Here is a 22119-nt window from a genome sequence, read left to right on the forward strand (position 1 = left end):
TTGTACATTTAAATGGCAAGTAATAGTTCAATGATGGCTAACCACACCCATAATGCAATGCCCTCCCCCCCCCACGCATGTATGCACAAACACCCCCCACCTGTGCACACATGTGAATATGCCTCACTGAAGCCTCTGGAATTGCGGGAGGCCCATTGGGCCATTTTTTGCCCTGCGCAGGCTTCAGGAAAGGCCTGGGGAGGGCAAAAAACGGCTGAAAATCAGCTGGCCAGTGCACACATGCAGGCTGGAGCTGACCGGGCAACGCCTTGCGTGCTCTCAGAAATGGCTACGCATGCCACCTGTGGCACGCATGCCATAGGTTCACCATCATGGTAATAGTTCATAAAATCATTAAAGTTTACTGGATCATCATAGTCTTATATATTATCTAAACCTGTATTTTTCTTTTTTGGTTACTCTATCATATTTCTCTTAAAGTTACTGGCATCAGAGCTTAAAATAGCAATTCCTACAACTCATATTTACCTTTGTGTAGTTGAAGTCCACTTTCCAGAGTATCTGGGGAAGAAAAGGGAGGAATTCAGCATCTCATCACTGGAATCGGAGCAACAGAAGGGCCTCCCTTCAGATACCCTGGTTTGCTTTCCTTGGACTCAAATCAGGAAATAAGGAATATGGAAAGCCACAAGCCAAAATGCCATTGTTGACTATATATATTCCATCAGGTATAAATATATTCTACTATATATTCCATATACAGGTAGTTCTTGACTTACAACTATTTGTGTACTGAAGTTACGGCAGCAATGACAAAGCTGATTTATGACCGGTTGTCACACTTACGACTGTTGCCGCCTCCCCAGTCACGTGATCAAAATTCAGGCACTGGGAACCAGTTTGTATTTACGATGGTTGCAGCATCCGATGGTTCTGGGATTGTCCTCTTCAACCTCCCTGGGGAGCTTCTGACAGGCAAAACCAATGCATGAAGCCAGATTCATTTATCAACCACGATTCACAACAATTATGATTTTCTGAATAATTCTGGCAAAAAAGGTCACTTAACTTGCTTGCCTTGCTTAGTAACATAAATTTTCAGCTCAACTGAGGTCGTAAGTCAAGAACTACCTGCATCTATTCCATTCTACTTAGTGGAACCTTATTCTGCTTCCCCAGTCATCAGTGCATATGGATTTGGGATACAAAGAACACAGGTAGTCTTACAATGACAACAGAGCCCACAATTTATGTTGCTATGTGAGAAATTTGGTAAGTGAATGACTGCAGTTGTTAAATTGGTAACCCGGTTGTTAAATGAAGCTGGCTTCCCCATTGACTTTGCTTGTCACAAGAGATGATCACAGCACAGCAACCGTCATAAATATGAACCCTTTGTCAAGCATCCAAAAGTAAATGTCAGTTGGTCTTGCCTGAACTTTCATTTCTCGAAGTCCCACTGATGGGATATTCTCATGTCCAATCTGCCCAGAGACCGAGGTTAAAGTTGAGGCCACTCCCCTCTACTTCCTCTACATGGCTCCAGTTTAATCGAAGGTCAATGTTCCAAAGAAGAACCTGGGAAGGAAGGGTAAAAGAAAGACAACACCCCAACCCAGGACCCCGACTGACCCAGCAGCCAATAAAAACCTGGCTCAGGACCCCTTACACTGGCAAGCGCCTCAACTAGGGTGGAAAGTGATTCCTCCCGCAGGACTTCGAGAAATGCAGTTCAGGTAAGACCAACTGACATTCTCCGAAGTAGCTTGTGGGAGGAGTCACTGATGGAACATACCAAAGCTTGATGTCGATGGGAGGGAATCACTGGGCCTGAGTCACTTGAGTGTCCAGCACTCCCTGCAGAACCCTCCTACCAAAAGAAGCCTCAGCTGAAGCATAAGCATCCAGCTGGTGATGCCTGATGAAAGGTGAGGGCGAAGCCCAGGTGGCTGCCCTACAAATATCCTCAATGGGCGCCTGAGTCGACCAGGCCGCAGACGTGGCCGCACTCCTGGTGGAATGTGCCGTGATGCCAGCCGGCACTGGAAGCCTGCGAGCCTCATACGCCCTAGTGATGGCCAATCTAATCTACCTGCCGATAGTAGCTGGGGACACCCTTGTCCCTAGGGTAGAGGGCTGGAAGGAGACGAAGATCGCCTCCGACCTCCGGAAAGAGGCTGTGCGTTTCAGATACACAGCGCCCTTCTTACATCCAGGCAATGCCAGGAACATTCCCTCTCCCTGGTTGACGCTGGATAGAAATCCGGGAGAACTACCTCTGGAGCCCTATGGAAGAGAGAGTTAATCTTGGACAGAAAGGAAGGGTCACGCCTAAGAATGACCCTGTTGTCATGAAATATGCACAGGTCAGCCCTAGAGGACAGAGCGCCAAGCTCAGAAATGCGCCTGGCGGATGTAATTGCCACCAGGCAAACTGCCTTAAGGGTGAGAAACTGAAGGCTCACCATCTTCAAAGGCTTGAAAGGTGCCTCAATCAGCATCTGAAGGACCGTGGGCAGGTCTCAAGTGGGGAACCGATTAACCACAGGAGGCCGAAGTTTAGCTGCCCCCTGAAGAAACCTCTTAATAATCGGATGGTGTGTCCACCAATGAAGACAGTTGAACCTGGGGTGGCACGGGATTTTGAAGGTTGCATCACTGGTCCCATCCCTCTGGTGCCACTGCAGCTCCCTGGCATGGATGCGGGCCCACGGAACTATGGTGGGCCTACGGAACTATGCCTCCCATATGTGGCCAAGATGGCATTGCTGATCCACAGCTCGGACCCCAATACTGGGATGCGCAGCAGGAGACTGTCCCTGATTCACGGAGGAATTTTGCCTCCTGTGCCCCTCCAGCACTCACAGTGGCTCTGAAACAGTGCCTTTGGCGAATATAGAGGAGCAATGATCCTTGCGCTCCAGACACGAGAGCCTGCTCTCCGCCTCTCCAAAATGGCCGTCAACCACGCGGTCCGAAAAAACAGGAGCTCTGCCTTGCACGCACCTCCGCGACTTGCAGAGCTCCAGCAACCCCCAATGGAATGGCCGCCAATGGTCTCGGAGGCTTGAAAGCCCTTGGCAAAGCCCTGCTTATGCCTGGCAGCAAACACACAAGGGAGCCGATAGGAGAAGAGATGGGAGAAGTCAGGATAGGAAAAAATTCTCACTCAAAAGTTAAATCAGAAGAGCCATGCAAAAACAGTACTCTTATGGGCCGAGACTGAGATTAAACTGGAGCCATGCAGAGGAAGTAGAGGGAAGTGGCCTCAACTTTAACCTCAGTCTCTGGACAAATTGGACGTGAGAATAACCCATCAGTGACTCCTTCCACAGGCTACTTTGGAGAATCATGTGATTGTGGGGATGCTACAATAGTCATAAGTGTGAAAAACGGTCATAAATCACCTTTTTTCAGTGCCATTATAACTGAATGATGACTGTGAGCTGTAGTAAGTCAAGGACTATCTGTAAATGGTTGATTATGAGTAGCTGTATTTTAGGTAGCCCATCTTTAATGGGAGAAACCAGAAAGCCCCTGTTCCCCCCTCTTGGAAAGACACAAGGCCTGTCCACAGAGAAATGAGGCTGTCTCTTCTACTGATCCTGGAATTGATCCCTCTTTGATCCACATGACATCAACCCAGAATCTTTCTTGGATGCTCTGGGATCAAAATGTCATCCAGTGTAAAACCTTGATGGCTGTTTTTTACCTCTAAATTTTTTTATGGTACTTTTCAGAAACACAGTGGTATCACTGTGATTCCAGATTATCCATTTCAGGTCTTCAGGTAAATCCACTGGATTCTCATACGTTTTCTTAGCCTGGTACCTGCCAAGACAAAAGAACATCATTTATCATCTTGCCAATGGAAGAAGCTTTGTGATGCCTGGTTGTGTGTAGCTTTTAGTTGTTAAGTGGAGTGTAGATGGCCAGTTCATTGATTGTTGTTTTCTTGTGTTGCTAATTCCTTGGCTCCTGGTAATCTGGTGGTAAATCATCACTCCTGTTGACATCACTCCTGTTTCCCAGGCTTCAGTCATTTCTCTGGCTAGCTATTCAAATATGGGCCCCACTCTTGAAAATTATTGTGAATCACTTGGCCAAATAAATTGGGTTACATCTTACCAAATGACTGACAACTAATGACTAAGGTGGGTGAGGTAGATAATCATTTAGAAGATGGATATAACATTCAAACTGGTCTTGATGGATTAAAGGTAATCCAATGAAATTGAATAGAGACGAATACAGTAACAAGTAAACTTCAATTTATGTCTATTAGTTAGCAACCAGTTACAACAGCTCTCAAGAAACTGACTTACAACCATTTTTGCACTTAACGTCTATCACAGTGTCCCTGTAATCACAATTTGGGTACTTGGCAAATGGGATGAATTTATGATAGTTGCATTACTTGAAAGAGCTTACATCCTACAATGATACTTTTAAAACCATCAAACATCTAAATAGAAAAGAAAATATTAAATATATAAGTATATATCCAGAAGCGAGATATAAAGGGGGGAGGAAATATAGCAATAGCAATATAGCAATAGCAGTAGACTTATATACCGCTTCATAGGGCTTTCAGCCCTCTCTAAGCAGTTTACAGAGAGTCAGCATATTGCCCCCAACAATCTGGGTCCTCATTTTACCCATCTCGGAAGGATGGAAGGCTGAGTCAACCCTGAGCCGGTGAGATTTGAACCGCTGAACTGCTGATCTAGCAGTAGCCTGCCGTGCTGCATTTAACCACTGCGCCACCTTGGCTCTAGTTAGAATACATTAACGAAGATAAGGAAATAAGAAATGATATCAAATTATATTTGGGTTTGCGGAAGTACCATCCCAAGGAAACAAAAACTGAGATCTGAAAGAGACATCTATAATAATAGAAAAGAGAGAGAGGAGGAGAGAATGAAAGGAGGATGGGAATAAGAAGAAAGAGGTAAGGAGAGGAGGATGGAAGAGAGAGGAAGAGAAGGAGAGGGTAGGAATGGGAGCAGGAAGAGTAGGAGAAAGGTAAGGGAAGAAGGAAGGGTAAGAAGAAGAAGGAAGAAAGTAGAGAAGGGAGGGAGGGAGAAAAGAAAGGGAATAAGGTGGTGTTACAACAGGAGGAAGGGATGGTAAATAAAGCAACCCAAATCGTATATTATAACCTATTAAATGAAATAATAAATGTATAAGAATGATAAATGTAAAGAAGAATAACCATTATGTGAAAGTATACTTAAAATGGAGAAGAAGAAAAAATTCTGAGAAAACCATCAAACATCTGTCTCTTCTTGGGAAGACTCAATAAGTGGATAAAATGGCCAAATTCAATCTAAACATCTGGCTGAGTGTGTGACGGACTATAACAATTCACCATATCAAATACTGCTAATTATATTGTGTTGAAAGTTCTCTGAGGAAATATCTAAAAGGCCCTGAAATACAGTATGTTGTCTTTACATTCAAATACTGCTAAATACAAATGGCACTTTCCAAAATAGGAAAACTGCTGCAGGAGCTGCTGATCTGAGACTGTAAAGAAAAGGGTAGATTTACTTACTTCTTCAAGAAGCTTCCAATGTCCTAAAAATAAAGAGACAAAGCATTGAAAGGAGCAATTTCCTATGCATAAAATTAAATTATTACATTCACAAAATAAATGAGTGAAACATCTGGACAGACACTAAGACATATAAAGTACTTCCATTTTTTCAATGAAAAAAATCCCATTGCTCTTTTTTCCCAAACTGTTCAACCTCTTTTAGAGAGGTATTGTTTTTACTTTCTTTTTTATTTTTTAAAGATTTTTTTTATTTTTGAATAAACACAGACAAAAACACAAAAACACCACAAAACCATCTTCCATTTACAAATTATAGAAAGTGTGTCAATTGGTTACAAAAAAAAACTTTGCATACCTTCCACAGTCATCACCTATAATTCATATCAAGTTATATATTTTAAATCAAGTAGATAGATAGAGAGATAGATAGATAGAGAGAGAGAGAGATAGATAGATAGATAGATAGATAGATAGATAGATAGATAGATAGATAGATAGATAGATAGATAGATAGATAGATAGATGGCAGGCAGACAGACATAGATATAGATAAATAGATAGATGGATGGATGGATGGATGGATGGATGGATGGATGGATGGATGGATAGATAGATGGCAGGCAGGCAGGCAGGCAGACAGACATAGATATAGATGGATGGATGGATGGATGGATGGATGGATGGATGGATATGTTGTAACAAAGGCAACAGTAAAAAAAAATATTGGGTTTCTGTCTGGATGGTCTCTTGTGACGAGGTGATGGACAGAGAATGGAAGCAGTGAACTTACTCCCATATTTGGGCATACCGGGGGTTGTAACTCTAAAATAAATATATTTTATTTTTATTTTTATTTTTATTTTTATTTTTATTTTTATTTTTATTTTTATTTTTATTTTTATTTTTATTTATATATATATATATATATATATATATATATATATATATATATATATATATATATATATATATATATATATATATATATATATATATATATATATATATATATATATATATATATATAAAACTACCATCATACCTCAATCTTCATTTCACTATAATTGTTTTTATGTCCTTTTATATAAAATATTCCCAATTTTTTTTAAAAAAAAACACACCACATAATGGCATTCTGTTAACTGTTTCCATTATCATCCAATAACATTACAGCTTTATGACATGTTCTCAATAAAAAATGATATTTAATAACAGTTTCTAGACCTCCTTTCTTAATCACTGTTTATAATTTATATCCAATTTCCTTTTATCACACACACACACACACACACACACATATATATATACATTATTTTTAACTAAATCTGACTTATTTTTTTATTTTAAGCTTTCATACATAACAGAATTTCTAAACTTCCTTTCATAGTCACCATTTGCAATTTATGTCAAATTTCCTCTTATCAAACCAATACATATGAATACATTGTTATCATTATCAATTATTTATCTAATGTTATCCATTATCACTTCATTTTTTTACATAATGCTCTAAATTTAACTAAATTTGACTAATTTTTTATTATAAGTTTTCATATATCAACCTGTGTCTTTCCAGTAATAGTGCAGTCTTATGTCTTTTGCCATTTGTGGGATTAGCCTTCTGGTTGTATCCTTAATAAGATTTGTATGGACTTCTCTTCGCAACTTGTTGCTTGTTGCATATCTTATATAATTTCAAAACCCTTCATCTGCTTCTTTAATCAGCTTATCTTTGGTTATCAATAGTGATTCTGACAAAATTTCTCTCCTTAGCTCCATCAATTGTTCTCTTTTTTCTTCTTCTATACCTTGAAATCTAGGGTAGAGCTCCTGTCCATCTATCTCCTCTTTCCATATTCCACTCTTTCCATTTCCAACCACGCTCAGTTCACTGTTGGTATCAACAATTATCTTGACTCTTTGTTCATTTTTCCCTTCAGTTGTTGGGATTCTAATCTCCACGTTTTCCAATTGATGAACATCTTCAATTTTTCCATCAAATTTTACTGTTTTACAATCTATGTTTTCCAATCTCTTCTCAATTTTCTCTGTTACTTCTAATAGTTTTTGAATTTCAAACATAATCTTTTGCAATGTTAAGATTTCTTTTTGAAGTTGCAACTGGTAAACACTGCCACTCTAGCTTTCAAAACTTTTTATTAGATTTGACACAAGTTCATTTATAATCTTTCAAAACAAGGCTTTGTTTTCACTTCTCTCCAGCTGCCAATGAAGCTCCCAAAGAGCACCTGTAAAAACAACCCATGCTCTTCTCCTTATCTCTCTCTATAAAGACATTGAAGAACCTTGAAGTACAAAGTCAAAATGATCAAAGCGAAAGAGGAAAGGGCAATGTTTCCAGGACTCAAGCCTCCAACCTCCAAGTGGCAGTGTTGCTTTCTTTCCCTCTGATATTACAACTCTCTTTTAATTCCTTTTATATCTTCTTTATATTCCAGGCTTAAAAGAAACAAAATTCGTAAGTGAAGCAAAATAGAAAAAAAAACCTCATCCAAACTAGTATTATAAAAATAAAGAAAAGGATTTTAATCCATAGGTAAAAAGAAGAAGAAGAAAAACTAATCCGTTCACTTTAAAAAATAGGAAATATTTGCAAACATTCCATCCATCAAAGTAAATTTAAAAAAGGATAACATACTGTCCAATGTAGCTTAATTTCGTCACTTATTTTCTTCTGTTTTCAAATTTAATTTAGCTTTAATTTTGGGGGGGGCAGTCTCTTTTGTAACAATAAGATTTCCTCACCAGATGGACACACTTTCTCTTTCCGTTTTCCTCCCGTTCCAGAGCTGTCCCAACTTCAGGAGCTTTTGGCTGTGCTTCTGTCGCCGGCAAGAAGAGATTCTCTTGGATCAATCAGGGACTTGCGATGTCCCTGAGATCAACAAGACGTACTCTTCCCTGTCACCATCTCTTCAGGACAGTTTAGGTCCAGCGGCAAAAGTATTGACTGCGATCTCGGAGCTCCGAGATTGCACATCGTACTGTTGCGACGTCAGCTCCTGTCTCACCTTTTTTTACTTTCGTGTCTAAGAAAAATTATACCCCAGTTGAATCGAACACAATTACAATATTGAAAAAACAAAATAGTGCATCAATAGGATAAAAAACCCTCCATTTATGCTTCCAGAATCAAGGCACTCTGGAAAATCCAAGTGGTTATAATCTCCACAAAAAGTGATGGAGCAAGAAAAAATGACAAAATTGACTGCTAATTAGATGTGACCCATTGTTCCTACTTGGAAGCAGCTTCTAAGCTTTGTGCCCAAGATAGAAAAAATGATGCTTGATTTTGCTTATTAGACTAATCTATTTTTAGACTTGGCTAATAATTATTGAATATTCAAAAATAAGAGCTGAGACTGTAATTTTATTTTGTATTTTATTGTGCAATAAAAGGTTGAAAGACAGTGTTTTGTTTTCCCTTTATCCTACACTTCTTTCCCATTTTTAGCCTTTTCCACTTCCCTGTTTTCTTTATTTTCATTTTACTTTTCACTATTATAATTTCAATTACATTTATGGAAAAAAAGGAAAGACAAATAGAGTATTCTGTGGAGAGGCTAAAGAATGCAGAGGGGAGCAATAAAGATGATAAGGGCTCTGGAGGCCAAACCATACAAGGAACTCTGTATGCTTAGCTTAACAAAGAGAAGGCTTAGGGGAGACATGACAGTCATCTTCCAATACTTGAAGGCCTCTCATAGGGAAAAGGGCATCGATTTACTCCCTGTAGTCCCTGAGGGCAAATGGTGGAAGCTCATCACAAGGAGATCCAACCAGGCATGAAACGCTCACTACGGCTTTGGAACCAGGAGCGTGTGCTCACTTCACTCACGTGCGGTCCTTCTGCGGTCCTTCCGCGCATGCGTAGAGCGTCTATGATTACATCTGGATGGGTGGGGGGAGCCTCCCACTGCCGCCACTACTGGTTCACCCGAACTAGGGAGAACCTGCAGAATACCACTTCTGGAATAAGGAAGAATTTCCTGACAGTGAGAAGTATTTATCAGTGGAACAGCTTCCCTCCCTGAGTTTTGGGTGCTCCATCACTGCAGAATTCCACTAACAGTTTGGACAACCATTTTTTTCGGGCTAGTATAAGGCCCCCTGCATTGGGCAGAGGTTTGGAGCAGAAGACCTCCAAGGTCCCTTCCAGCCCTAGGATTCTATGATCTCCACTTCCTGCCTGACCTGTAAGAGTTTGCTGGCTGGCTGCTGAAGCTTCTCTTCTATCTCCTGGATGAGATGGTCAAGAGAGCAGAGTTCCTCCATGTGCTTGGCCAAACCTTTCTCCTTTCTTGCCATAATCTCCTTCTCCGTCTCTTCCATTCTAGTCAATAGAAGCTTCTCCTGTCCTTCTAACCAGAGTTGTAGCTCTCTGAATTCAGCCACTACATTTTCTTTCTCTTTTTTGATGAGGTCCTAGAACAAGAAAGAGAAAAGGCAAAAGGCATATTTTTTATTTTTTTAATTATTTTATTTAATTATTTTAATTTTAATTTTAATTATTATAATATATGGATTCCTTGAACAATCCAAAAGTGATGTGGGAGAATTTCCTAAGGAGAAAAAAAACTCCTTTTGATATTAAAAATTGTAGTGGGGAAAGGTTTTTTAAAAAAGGCTCCAATTTAAATGATCTTTCATTAAAATTTCTTTGGCAATCAGGGATTCCCAAAGGAGGAGACACAGAAATGTTTGAGTTCACAATTTTTTCAATAAGATGAAATACAGTTTGCATTAATTTAATAATCAAGCCAAACCCATTGCATAATACACGGCTCATGGGATAGGTGCACTTAACCCAACTGTGACTCATCCAGCCAATGGTGACATCTAAGTCCCCAGGTTAAGAACAAGTTCTGTGTCCTAACACCGTCTTTAACTTGAATTTCCTTTAAGTCAGAACTTGTACTAAAACACAGGCTGCCTGTTATTAAAGATGGCAGACAGTGTTCTCCTTCCTATTAGCTCAGAACAGGGGTGGGTTTCTCGCCCCGTTCCAACCGGATCGGTTGGAACGAGGCCGGCGGCGTCCTCACGCACACACACGGCGCGCGTGTGCACGCATGTGGCGTCCTCGCGCACGCACGCGGTGCACGCGTGCATGCACGCAGCACGCGCATGCATATTAGCATCTGCGCGATGCTCCAGCTGCTCCTGGAGGATCGCGCAGGCGTTCTGCGCATGCGTGGAAAGCGCGAAATTCAAAAAAACCGGGTAAGGAGCGGGCACGGGTGTGCGGGCGCGGGCGGGCGCGGGCGCGGGCTTCGCCGTTCCCGGAAGTTACTTACTTCCGGGTTCGGCGACCAACCGGATCGCAGGGACCGGTGCGAACCGGTTGAAACCCAGCCCTGGCTCAGAAGCTCCCCACTGTTGGATCCATACTTACAAGCCTCTCCTGCACTTTTTTCTCTGTGTCTCTTTTGTATATAGCTATTTTTTCTTTCTGGTTCATCTGAGCCTTCAGGCAATTCCCAATCTTGATCTGAAGAGGAAATACAGGGTTTTTTTTTAAAAAAAATTTAGTTTTCAAAAGAGACACAACACAAAAAATCCTTTTTCTTTACATACTGTAGAAAGTGTATCAGTTGGTTACAAAAAATTTTAATGTGTTTCTTTCATAGTCACCCATGATTCATATTAATTCTAGTATTTTAAATCAAATATATATGTACATATTACCATCATCCTACCCCCATTTGACTATAATTGTTTAAGCGTCCTTCATCATAAAACATACCAAAACTCAAGACATAACCACATACTGGCATCTGAATTGCTATTTCTAGTATCCCAATAACACTATTCCTTATGGCCTATTCTAGCTAAACATCAATAATATTTAGTAACAAAGGTTTCTAATCTTCCTTTCCAAATCACTATTTACAATTTACATCCAATTTCCCCATGTTGTATCCATCCTATATTTACATTGTTATCATTATATCTCCTTTATTTGACTATATCCATTATCATAATTTAGTTCTTTTTTATTAATCTTTATATGTAACCAAACCATTTCTCATATTCCTTTCATAGGTAACATTCAATATTCATATCCAATTATTACTTGTTATACCAATACATATGTGTACATTGTTATCATTTTCAGTTGTTTATTTAACCATATCTATTGTCACTAAATTTCACTAAGTCCAACTAGTTTTAGATTAAACATTTTCATCTATCAGCCTGTATCTTTCCAGTAGCGAAACAGTCTCATGTCTTCTGCCATTTGTGGCATCAGTCCTCTAATCGTCTCCTTAATCAAGTTTGTATGGACTCTTCTTTGCAATTCATTGTTTATTTATTTTGATGCCCTTCTTCTTTTTCCTTAATCAGCTTATCTTTAATTGTCAGTGTTGTTATCAATGGTGTTACTAATAAAATTTCTCCCTTTAAGTCCATAAGTTCTTTTATTTTTTCTTCTTCCTTATCTTGCCATCTAGGGTCGGGTTCCCATCCATCTAGTTCCCCTTTCCATATTCCACTTTTTCCATTTTCAGACAGAAACCATTTGCCATAGATGTCAGCAGATTTGATTTCTTTGTAGTCATTTTTCACTTTATTGCTTGGGACTCTACCCTCTATTTTTCACATTTGATAAGCATCTCCATCCTTTTCATCATATTTTTTCTGTTAGATGCTCTAATTTTTCAAACATTTTCTCAAATGTATTTGATAGTTTCTGTACTGCAAACATTATCTCTTGCAAGCTGTCAGTTTCTCTCTGTTGTTGAAAATAAACCATTGTTTCCAGCTGTTAAAACACCGCTGCTCTGATTTGGAAGATTTTTACAAGGTTACACCTAGGTCCACCATGAGATCTCTGGTTAAGGATATACTTAAAAGGAACATTTGTATATGGGAATGGCATGCTTTTTTATGGTATAAGGGAACTAAAGCACATGGTTAGTCTAGAAGACATTATATAAGGGAGGCTTTGCTATTAAATTGGGAAAAGGTTAAAAGATTACACTACTTAAAAAATCCAGTCTGGATATCAATGATTGAAGCATTTTCATACCCAATAATATATAAAAAGTAACAAACAGTTAGAGGGTGAACTCAAATCTATTCAAGAGTTGAAACAAGAAGGAATGGAAATGAATTGGTACTCATATGTACAGATACAATCTAGATATAATGAAGATAGAAAATCAAAAGGTCTTTACAACAAAATGACTGAGTTAGATAATTTTTTAACAGGTACTGATGAAAAAGTAATTAAAAAATTATATGGATATTTATTAGAGGTTAAATTACAAGAGGAACAAGGTAAAGAAAATATGATAGCTTGGGTGAAAAACTTTGGGCATGGGATTGATTTAGAGAAATGGCAGAAATTGTGGTCTCAAAATTATAAAATGACAATGTCAACTGCATATAGAGAAAATTTGTATAAGATGTTTTACAGCATCTACCCCCCAACAAGAATTGCAAGAATGTCCAAGAATAAATCAGAAAAGTGCTGGAAATGTCATCAGATACCGGGCTCATATTACCACATATGGTGGACTTGTATTGAAGCCAAAAGATACTGGACTAAAATTCACATGTGGTTGGAGAAAATGATACACAAACAGATAGATCTTAAACCAGAGATTTTTTTACTGGGAATTATACCAGAAATCTGTAACAAAGACTTAAAATATTTGATTGTAAACATTTTAACAGCAGCTAGAATTGTATTTGCAAAAAACTGGAAAAATGAAACAATACTAAAACAGGAAGAAGTTATTCTAAAACTAATGGTATGCGCTGAAATGAGCAAATTGACATTTGAAATTAAAGAACAAGAAGACGAGCAATTTTATAAGATATGGGATTTGTTTTATCAGTGGCTGGAAAAAAAAACCTGAAATGAAAAATGTTTTACTTATGTTTTAATTGAAGGAGATAAGTGATAATACAACTATGTTGTTAAATAGATTAATAACGATACAATGAAAGACTGATATATATATATATATGAATTGAATAATTTAGAACTTTTTGTTTTAAAATGGATAATAATGAATCTATGTATATTTGATAGAGGATTGATGATATAATGTGTAACCCTAAGTGTATATTATAAAGATATCCTGTTGATAAATAATTTTAATAAGGAAGTAATCAAAAATTGGTATAGCTCAGAGGCTTTTGACTGTCTGGTGGGAAGACCGGGATCCAATTTTGACTGGTAGATCGACAAAATTTATCGCGTTAATTCTTGGGCGGCCAAACAGAAGCAACTCCCCCGAGATGTGGTAATATACTTTGTTACAAGAGAGTTCAGAAACATGATACTACAAGAGTCCTATAATACCAGGCTTCAAATTGGCGGACAGGATTTGATTGTCTTGAAAGAAATACCACCTCAAATGCTAAGAGCCAGGAGAGATTATGCCTTTCTGGTGGAAGAGCTCAGAAAGCGTCAGATACAGTATAGATTGGACGTCCCATTTGGTATTATAATTACATTTGACAAGCAAAGATATCGTCTCAACTCTGTATGGAAAGCTCGAGATTTCTATCACAACATCCTGAAGGTGGGACACCCTGAATCATCTGGATATGGAGAAAGACCACGAGAAGGACAAGATAAACAGCAAACTACACAACTACCAGACAAAATGTACCATCTCCTCCCCCCGGAAGGGCAAGGGGCCAGGGAACAAAGACCTAACCGTATGACTACCAGACAAATGGAAAAACAAGCTACAACGCAACAATCTCAACAATCACCGGCCATTGACCAAGGAGTAACAGCAACAAGCTCAGAAGCCATGGGAGGAGCCAGGCCAAAGGTTAGACAGGCCATGCAGGAGGCTCTAAAAAAACTTCAGGCAACTAAGAATGACAACTAAGATTTTGACATGGAATGTTAACGGACTGAACTCTCCACAGAAGAGAAAGAAAATATTTCATTATCTTAAACAGTTCAAGAATGATATAATTTGTCTGCAAGAAACTCATATCAAATCAACTGATCAAAAATACTTGTTTAATCCCAAATTTGGTCAACATTTTGTGACCTCTGCTACGGAAAAGAAAAATGGCATAGTTGTATACTTAAGAAAAGACATTAAAGCTGAACTAATTGAAGCAGATCCCTTTGGAAGATATATTGCACTAGACTTAATCTTAGAAGGGAAAAAGACACTACTTTTGGGAATATATGCCCCTAATCAACAGCAAGACGGATTTTACAGAACTCTTCATGCTAAATTAGTACAGTGGGACTTTAAGTCTTGTATAATATTGGGTGACTGGAATGGCGTGATTGACACCAAAAGAGGTAAGAAGACATCTCGCCCAAATACTAAAATCCGAGCTAAGTTACCCAAATCTTTTTTTGACATGATGGACGATTTCGAACTGCGAGATGTTTGGCGAGAAAGGAATGCAGAGGAATGTGACTTCACCTTTTTTTCTGATAGACATCAATCTCTTTCAAGGATTGATTTTATACTAATTACTAATGATTTGCTTTCTAGGGTGAAGAAGACAAAGATTGCGGCGAGAGTTCTTTCGGATCATAATCCAGTTTGGATGGAATTGGGAAGGGTAGTCCAGGCAAGAAGGTCTTGGAGGTTGAATGAAAATTTATTTAGATATGAAAAGTATATTAATGATTGTAAAAAATTGTTATCTGAATACTTTGTTCTTAACATGAATAAGGGTACATCTATGGAATACGTATGGGATGCAAGCAAAGCGTATATGAGAGGAGTACTAATGAACATAAACAAAATACATAGACACAAACAAGGGCAAAAACGAAAAGAATTGGAAGAGGAAATTAAAGGGAAAGAGTTGGAATTAACATTGAATCCAGGCGATATAAAGGCTAAGGAAGCAATCTCCATATTAAAATCCCAATTTGATATGCTGATCTCTGACCAGGTAGCCACTAGTTTACTATATGCAAAACATAACACTTTCTGTAACGCAAACAAACCAGGCAGGTGGTTGGCTTATCAGATTAGGAAAAAAAGAAAAACTCGAAATGTATCCAAATTGTGTTATAGAGGGAAGGAGGTGTTTCAACAGGAGGAGATCCAAAAGGCATTTCGGGAATTTTATACAGAACTGTACAAAGGGGACAAAATTAGGGGTTTAGACATAGATAAATATTTAGATAAAGAGAAAATTCCACTAGTTAGAGAAGAGTACAGGCAAAAGTTGAACCAACCAATAACCTCTGGGGAAATCCTGCAGGTAATCAAACAACTAAAGTTAGGGAAAGCACCAGGCACAGATGGCCTAACAGCGGTTTATTATAAAACTTACAGTTAGAAATGGTAGAACCTCTTAGAGAATTATTTAACAAAATTCAATCGGAAGGTAAAGTGCCCCCATCATGGAAAACAGCGTTTATATCATTGATACCCAAAGAAGATCAAGATATTACCCAGCCAAAAAATTATAGACCTATTTCACTACTTAATGTAGATTATAAAATTTTTACTAAAATACTAGCAAATAGGTTAATGGTGGTTATTCAACAATTGATACATACTGACCAAACAGGTTTTATACAGGGGAGACAGATGAAGAGCAATGTTAGATTAATCATTAATGCTTTAGAATATTTGGGAAAGAACAATCAAATCCCTGCTGCGTTCATATTTTTGGATGCTGAGAAGGCCTTTGATCGAGTTAATTGGCAATTCCTGTTGAAGATATTGCAAAAAATGCAGATAGGAGATAGCTTTTTACGGTCAATTAATGCAATATATCAACAGCAAACAGCCCAAATCATAGTCAATGGAAGTTTAACAGACTCTTTTCAAATCGAAAAAGGTACAAGACAGGGCTGTCCTTTGTCCCCACTATTGTTCATTATAACTTTGGAAGTATTATTGAATAAAATACAGGGCTTGGATGGTTTAAAAGGGATCAAGATTAGACAGCAAGAATGTAGAGTCCGCGCCTTTGCAGATGATTTGGTCATAATATTGGAACAACCGCAGGATTCCAGTACGGTCTTAATGAATACGATTAATCAATATGGTCAAGTCTCTGGCTTTAAAATAAATTTAGGAAAAACTAAAATATTAGCCATAAATATGAATACTAAACAAAAGGAAGAATTAGGAGTGATGCTAGGATGTGAGGTAGTTAAAAAAGTCAAATATCTTGGAGTTAATATTTTAACTTCAAATGGGAAATTATATAAGCATAATTATGAACCACTTTGGCATAGTATACAGACGGAGATGAAAAAATGGGAGAAATTGCACTTATCTTTGCTGGGTAGGATAGCGGCAGTGAAAATGAACATTTTACCAAAATTTTTATTTCTTTTTCAAATGTTACCAATACTTAAAAGAGATGCGAATCTTTTAGAATGGCAGAAGGGTATCAACAAATTTGTATGGGCAGGAAAGAAGCCGAGGGTAAAGATGAAAATAATGCAAGATGTACGTGAAAGAGGAGGATTGAAACTACCTAACTTAAAATTATATTATGATGCAGTGGCATTATCTGCAATTAGTGATTGGACCCATTTAACCAACGATAGAATATTGAATATTGAGGGACATGATCAATGTTCCCTCTAATTTTTTTTCAGGGTGAGCGGAAAAGTATAGTGTTTGAGCGGCACAGTTTCATGCCTGAGCACCTAAGAGAGCAACAGTTTGAACTTCTGTCTTGTCTGCTGGACATTTGCGCAACATTCCAAGCGCCAAGCACCAATTGTGAGCGAGGTTTCAGCCTGTTGAATGCCAGGCATGAAAATGTGCTACTGAAACACTATACTTTTCCGCTCACCCTGAAAAAAAAAAGACTTCTGCTCAGCTTTTAGATCATTAGACTGGCTAGAGAGAGACATGGCACCAACAGGTCCTGGGTCCTGGCATTTTGCAGGCAACCTGTCCTCTCACATTCCTTTGGAATGCAACCCATCACATTTGAATTAGATTTTGCCAATTATCCTATTAAAAGATAACGCTATTATTCTAAAATATGACTAACTCAATATTAAAAACTGTAAATATTTAATGCTGATAAATAATAGCAGTAATTGTTATTTAGTATGATTAAAATCAGTATTGATATATCAATATATCTATCAAAATTGACAATAAACACTAAAATAACAATACAAATATATAATGTGGAATATAAATGTAATAAATATAATATATAAATACAACATAAATGTAATAAAATAATTTATCATGAAACTCTCCCCCTTTAAAGTAATAAGATCAATTAAATAGTCTAGCAAGTTTGGACAATATGCTATATGTTATGTTACTTAAGAATATATATGCCTCAGAATCAGATACAACATCCACATCATTTCCAACTGAGTCAATAAAATGATATGCCATGCCAAAACTATTTTAAATAAAGATATGAAATTTATCAAGTATTGCATTTATTTTTCAAAATGAATGTAGAAATTTTTTTATTATTTAAGTTTTGTACCCTATCTTTTCTAACTAACGTTAACTTTAAAAAGATGTTACATCAGACTACAATACAAGTAATTAAATGAAGACTAAAATAAGTGTTTTGGCATATTGAGCTTTTTATATTTCTTTCTAATATTGCTTCCTTAGTTGAGAACTTCCTCCTCAGCTTACTTACGCATTAACTGTTTGTTGCTTTTATGGCTTATTCATTCACTGCTCCATCTTCAGTTTTTTTCACAGGGGGCAGGGCTTCCTTCCTTCCTTCCTTCCTTCCTTCCCTCCCTCCACTCCTTTGGCCACCAATTTTGATCCAACTCTCTCTCTCTCTCTCTCTCTCTCTCTCTCTCTCTCACACACACACACACACACAGACACGTGTTCTTTGGGGGGGGTTGAATTACTCCGCCTCACTGCGCAAAGTCGGCTCAGCATGTGTTCGGCCCCTGCTTACGCTGAATCAAATCTGCAGCCGGCGGGACCATTTCAAAGCCGCCAGTCCTCTTGCTCCTTCTCCTTCACCGGCAAAGCAGCGGCGGTGGTGCCTCCCCCTCCGCTCGGAGCACCTCAGCTGGGCTCTGGGTTATCCCTGCCATCGCCTCCACCTCCGCCGCTTTCCTACTAGCTCCCGTGGCCTCAAAAGCACGGCAGAGGAGGAAGGGGGAGGGATAACGCGGGGGCCAGCTCAGGTGCTCCGCGTGGAGAGAGAGGCACCACTGCGGGAGCTTTGCTGGTGAAGGAGAAGAAGCAAGAGGACTGGCGGCTCATCAAAACAAGTCTGGGGAGGTCCTTTGCAGGCGGCCAGTTCTAGCTGCCTGCAAAGGACTTCCCCACGTTTGCTTTGGTAGAAAGCTCTGCGCGGCAGTTAGAAATCTCTGCGCGGAGGTTTCTAGCGACGTGCGCGGCCGCGCACGCGCGCACCTTAGAGGGAACAGTGGACATGATTTGGTATATGGTTGGCATGCTTACTTGTTATTTAACAAAAAATTGGATAAGAATTTTAAAAATCATATTTTAAGGAATGCTTTATTGCGGGTCTGGAAAAAATATCAACACAAATTAAATGATAAGTTGCCCATGTGGGCAATTCCTAGACATGCAATTGAAAACATGAATACAGAACAAAAACATGATAGAATCACTTACAGACAACTTCTCACTTCAGAAAGGGGGGTGTTACAATTAAAATCTTTAGAGGTACTAAAAGAGGAGAAGGTAGTTCAAATATGGTTCCAGTATGGCCAATTACAGGCTAGGTGGAAAATAGACCTAAAAACTGGTTTTGTCAAAGTTGAGGATAATCTGTTTAAACAAATAAGAGATCAAAGCTTAGGTATTTAGGTATTTATTAATGCTTATAGGCCGCCCTTTTCCCTGAGGGGACTCAGGGCGGCTTACATAAAATAAGGGGGAGGGTATACAGACAATAGACACAACAATACATAGAAATAAAATAGTAAGCAACATTCATTCATCATTCGGGTGGGGGCAATTATCTTTGTCCCCAGGCCTGACGGGCTAGCCAGGTCTTAAGGGCTGTGCGGAAGGTCTGGACGGTGGTGAGGGTACGAATCTCCACGGGGAGATCGTTCCAAAGGGTCGGAGCTACTACTGAAAAGGCTCTCCTCCGTGTAGTTGCCAGTCGGCACTGACTGGCAGATGGAACTCGGAGGAGGCCTAATCTATGTGATCTAATTGGTCGCAGGGAGGTAATTGGCAGGAGGCGGTCTCTCAAGTACGCAGACCCACTACCATGAAGGGCTTTATGAGTGATAAGTAGCACCTTGAAGCGCACCCGGAGATCAACAGGTAGCCAGCGCAGCTCGCGGAAGATAGGTGTTATGTGGGTGAACCGAGGTGCACCCACAATCACTCGCGCAGCCGCGTTCTGGACTAGCTGAAGTCGCCGGATGCTCTTCAAGGGCAGCCCCATGTAGAGCACATTGCAGTATTCCAGCCTAGAGGTCACAAGGGCCCGAGTGACTGTTGTGAGGGCCTCCCGGTTCAGGTAGGGTCCCAACTGGCGCACCAGGCGAACCTGGGCAAATGCCCCCCTGGTCACAGCCGTCAAATGGTGGTCAAAAGTCAGCTGTGGGTCCAGGAGGACTCCCAAGTTGCGAACCCTCTCTGAGGGGTATAAAGTTTGACCCCCTAGCCTGAGCGATGGAACACTGATCAAATTATTGGGAGGAAAGCACAACAGCCACTCAGTCTTCTCCGGGTTGAGTACAAGCTTGTTAGCCCTCATCCAGTCCATAATGGCCTCAAGACCTCGGTTCATCACGTCCACCGCTTCATTGAGTTGGCACGGGGCGGACAGATACAATTGAGTATCGTCCGCGTATTGATGATATCTTATCCCGTGCCTCCGAATGATCTCACCCAGCAGTTTCATGTAGATGTTGAATAGTAGGGGGGATAAGACCAAACCCTGCGGCACCCCATATGTTAGGGGCCTAGGGGTCGATCTCTGCCCCCCCACTAACACCGACTGCGACCTGTCCGAGAGGTAGGAGGAGAACCACTGTAACACAGTGCCTCCCACCCCCACCTCCCGCAGTCGTCGCAGAAGGATACCATGGTCGATGGTATCGAAAGCCGCCGAGAGGTCGAGGAGAACCAGGATGGAGGCATGACCTCCATCTCTGGCTCTCCAAAGATCATCGGTCAATGCGACCAAAGCGGTTTCTGTGCTGTAACCGGGTCTGAAGCCTGACTTAATGCATATAAAGAGGATATATAATGTACTAATACAGATGGATTCGGAAATGGAATTGATTAAAGACTGTATGATAAAATGGGCTCAGAATATTGAGGAACCAATAATGCTGGACATGTGGGAAAGAATATGGGTAAGAAATGTGAAATTTACACAAGCACAAAATTTGAGAGAAAATTTTTATAAGATGTTTTATAGATGGCATTTAGATCCCAAAAAGCTCGCTTCTATGTATCCGAATGTACAGCCTAAATGTTGGAGATGTGGTTCTCTTGATGCTACATATTTTCATATATGGTGGACATGTCGAAAGGTTAAGGCATTTTGGATAAAAATGTGGTGGATCATGCAAAATATCTTCAAAAGAAGGATAAAATTCACCCCTCAGTTATTTCTACTAGGTATATGTACTGACTTTACAGCGGTAGAGACTAATTTGGTTCTGTACTTAATAACGGCAGCAAGACTGTTGGTGGTGCAATACTGGAAGAAGGAAGACGTGCCTACAACTCAAGAATGGACTTTGAAAGTTATAAACTTAGCCGAGATGGCCAAAATTTCAGCATATCTTAAAGACCACTCAAACGAGAGATATAAACGAGACTGGAAAAAATGGATTGACTATACACAAAGCAAATATGGGACTAAGAAACTCCAGATAGCCTATGCTTAAGATTAGCAATAAGTTAAACTGTTTAAAGTTTGGGTAACAGTAAGAAGCTGAGTCCAACATAGAGATCTTATCGACTTTTTTCCCCCTTTAATCTCCTTTGTTTTAAGATATTTTAAACTGTGTTTGTTAAAAAGCTATACCGTGTACGGGCTCTGGGAAGTCGGGGGGAGGGAAGGGAGGTGGGGTTTTAGGGGGGGAGGGGGGAAATATAATATGTGTTAGATCATAAAGCACATGATTGCACTCGTATACTGTGGCTCTTTAATGTTAATGTAAAAATAGGACAAGCTGAATATATTGATAGACAATAGAAATACACCGAAGAGAGGAGTAGAGCGAAAGAAGAAAGAGGGGTAGAGAGGGTGGGAGAGAGGATTGGAGGCAGGAGGAGAAGGAAGGGAGGGAATGTATTGGGAGAGAGGAGTGATAGAGGGGGAGGGGAAGTAGGAAGTAGAGGGGAATGTTGGAAGGAAGAACGAAAGTTGGAGGGGGGTGAAAGAGGATGTATGGTGGGTCAAGGTGGTATATTGGGTTTGTATTTTGGGGGGTATTGTCTATAAAAGGGAGGGCTGTGTTTATTATTCAATGTTATATGCCCCGGTTATGCACAGTATACATGTGATTGTATGGAATGAAAAGGAAATAAACATTTTAAACTTAAAAAAAAAATTGGTATATATATGAAGTGAGTATTTAGAATACCTTGTTGAAAAATGAAGGAATAACATTTTTGTTTGAATATATGATCTACAAGGACAATAATGAAGAT

General features: G+C 39.4%; 1 protein-coding gene and 1 long non-coding RNA gene across 3 annotated transcripts in view; both read right to left on the reverse strand.

Moving 5' to 3' along the window:
• LOC148047717 (uncharacterized) overlaps nucleotides 1-22119 on the reverse strand; it is a 70071-nt gene that overhangs the window by 37257 nt on the left and 10695 nt on the right. The window lies entirely within an intron of this gene.
• Nucleotides 1-22119, reverse strand: part of LOC148047719 (zinc finger protein RFP-like) — a 32904-nt gene that overhangs the window by 1460 nt on the left and 9325 nt on the right. The window contains exons 2-6 of one of the 2 annotated variants that reach the window (XM_087711685.1): nucleotides 10938-11033; nucleotides 9737-9967; nucleotides 5519-5541; nucleotides 3674-3792; nucleotides 490-522 (exon numbers count right to left, since the gene is read on the reverse strand). In XM_087711685.1, coding sequence (XP_087567811.1) covers nucleotides 490-522; nucleotides 3674-3792; nucleotides 5519-5541; nucleotides 9737-9967; nucleotides 10938-11033 — 502 coding nt within the window. The remainder of the gene's footprint in view (nucleotides 1-489; nucleotides 523-3673; nucleotides 3793-5518; nucleotides 5542-9736; nucleotides 9968-10937; nucleotides 11034-22119) is intronic. The other variant, XM_087711684.1, reaches the window with a different exon arrangement.

This window comes from Thamnophis sirtalis, unplaced genomic scaffold (genome assembly GCF_051295495.1).
Source record: "Thamnophis sirtalis isolate CommonGarterSnake01/CBP01778 unplaced genomic scaffold, rThaSir2_p1.2 scaffold_3, whole genome shotgun sequence".
NCBI lineage: Eukaryota > Metazoa > Chordata > Lepidosauria > Squamata > Natricidae > Thamnophis > Thamnophis sirtalis.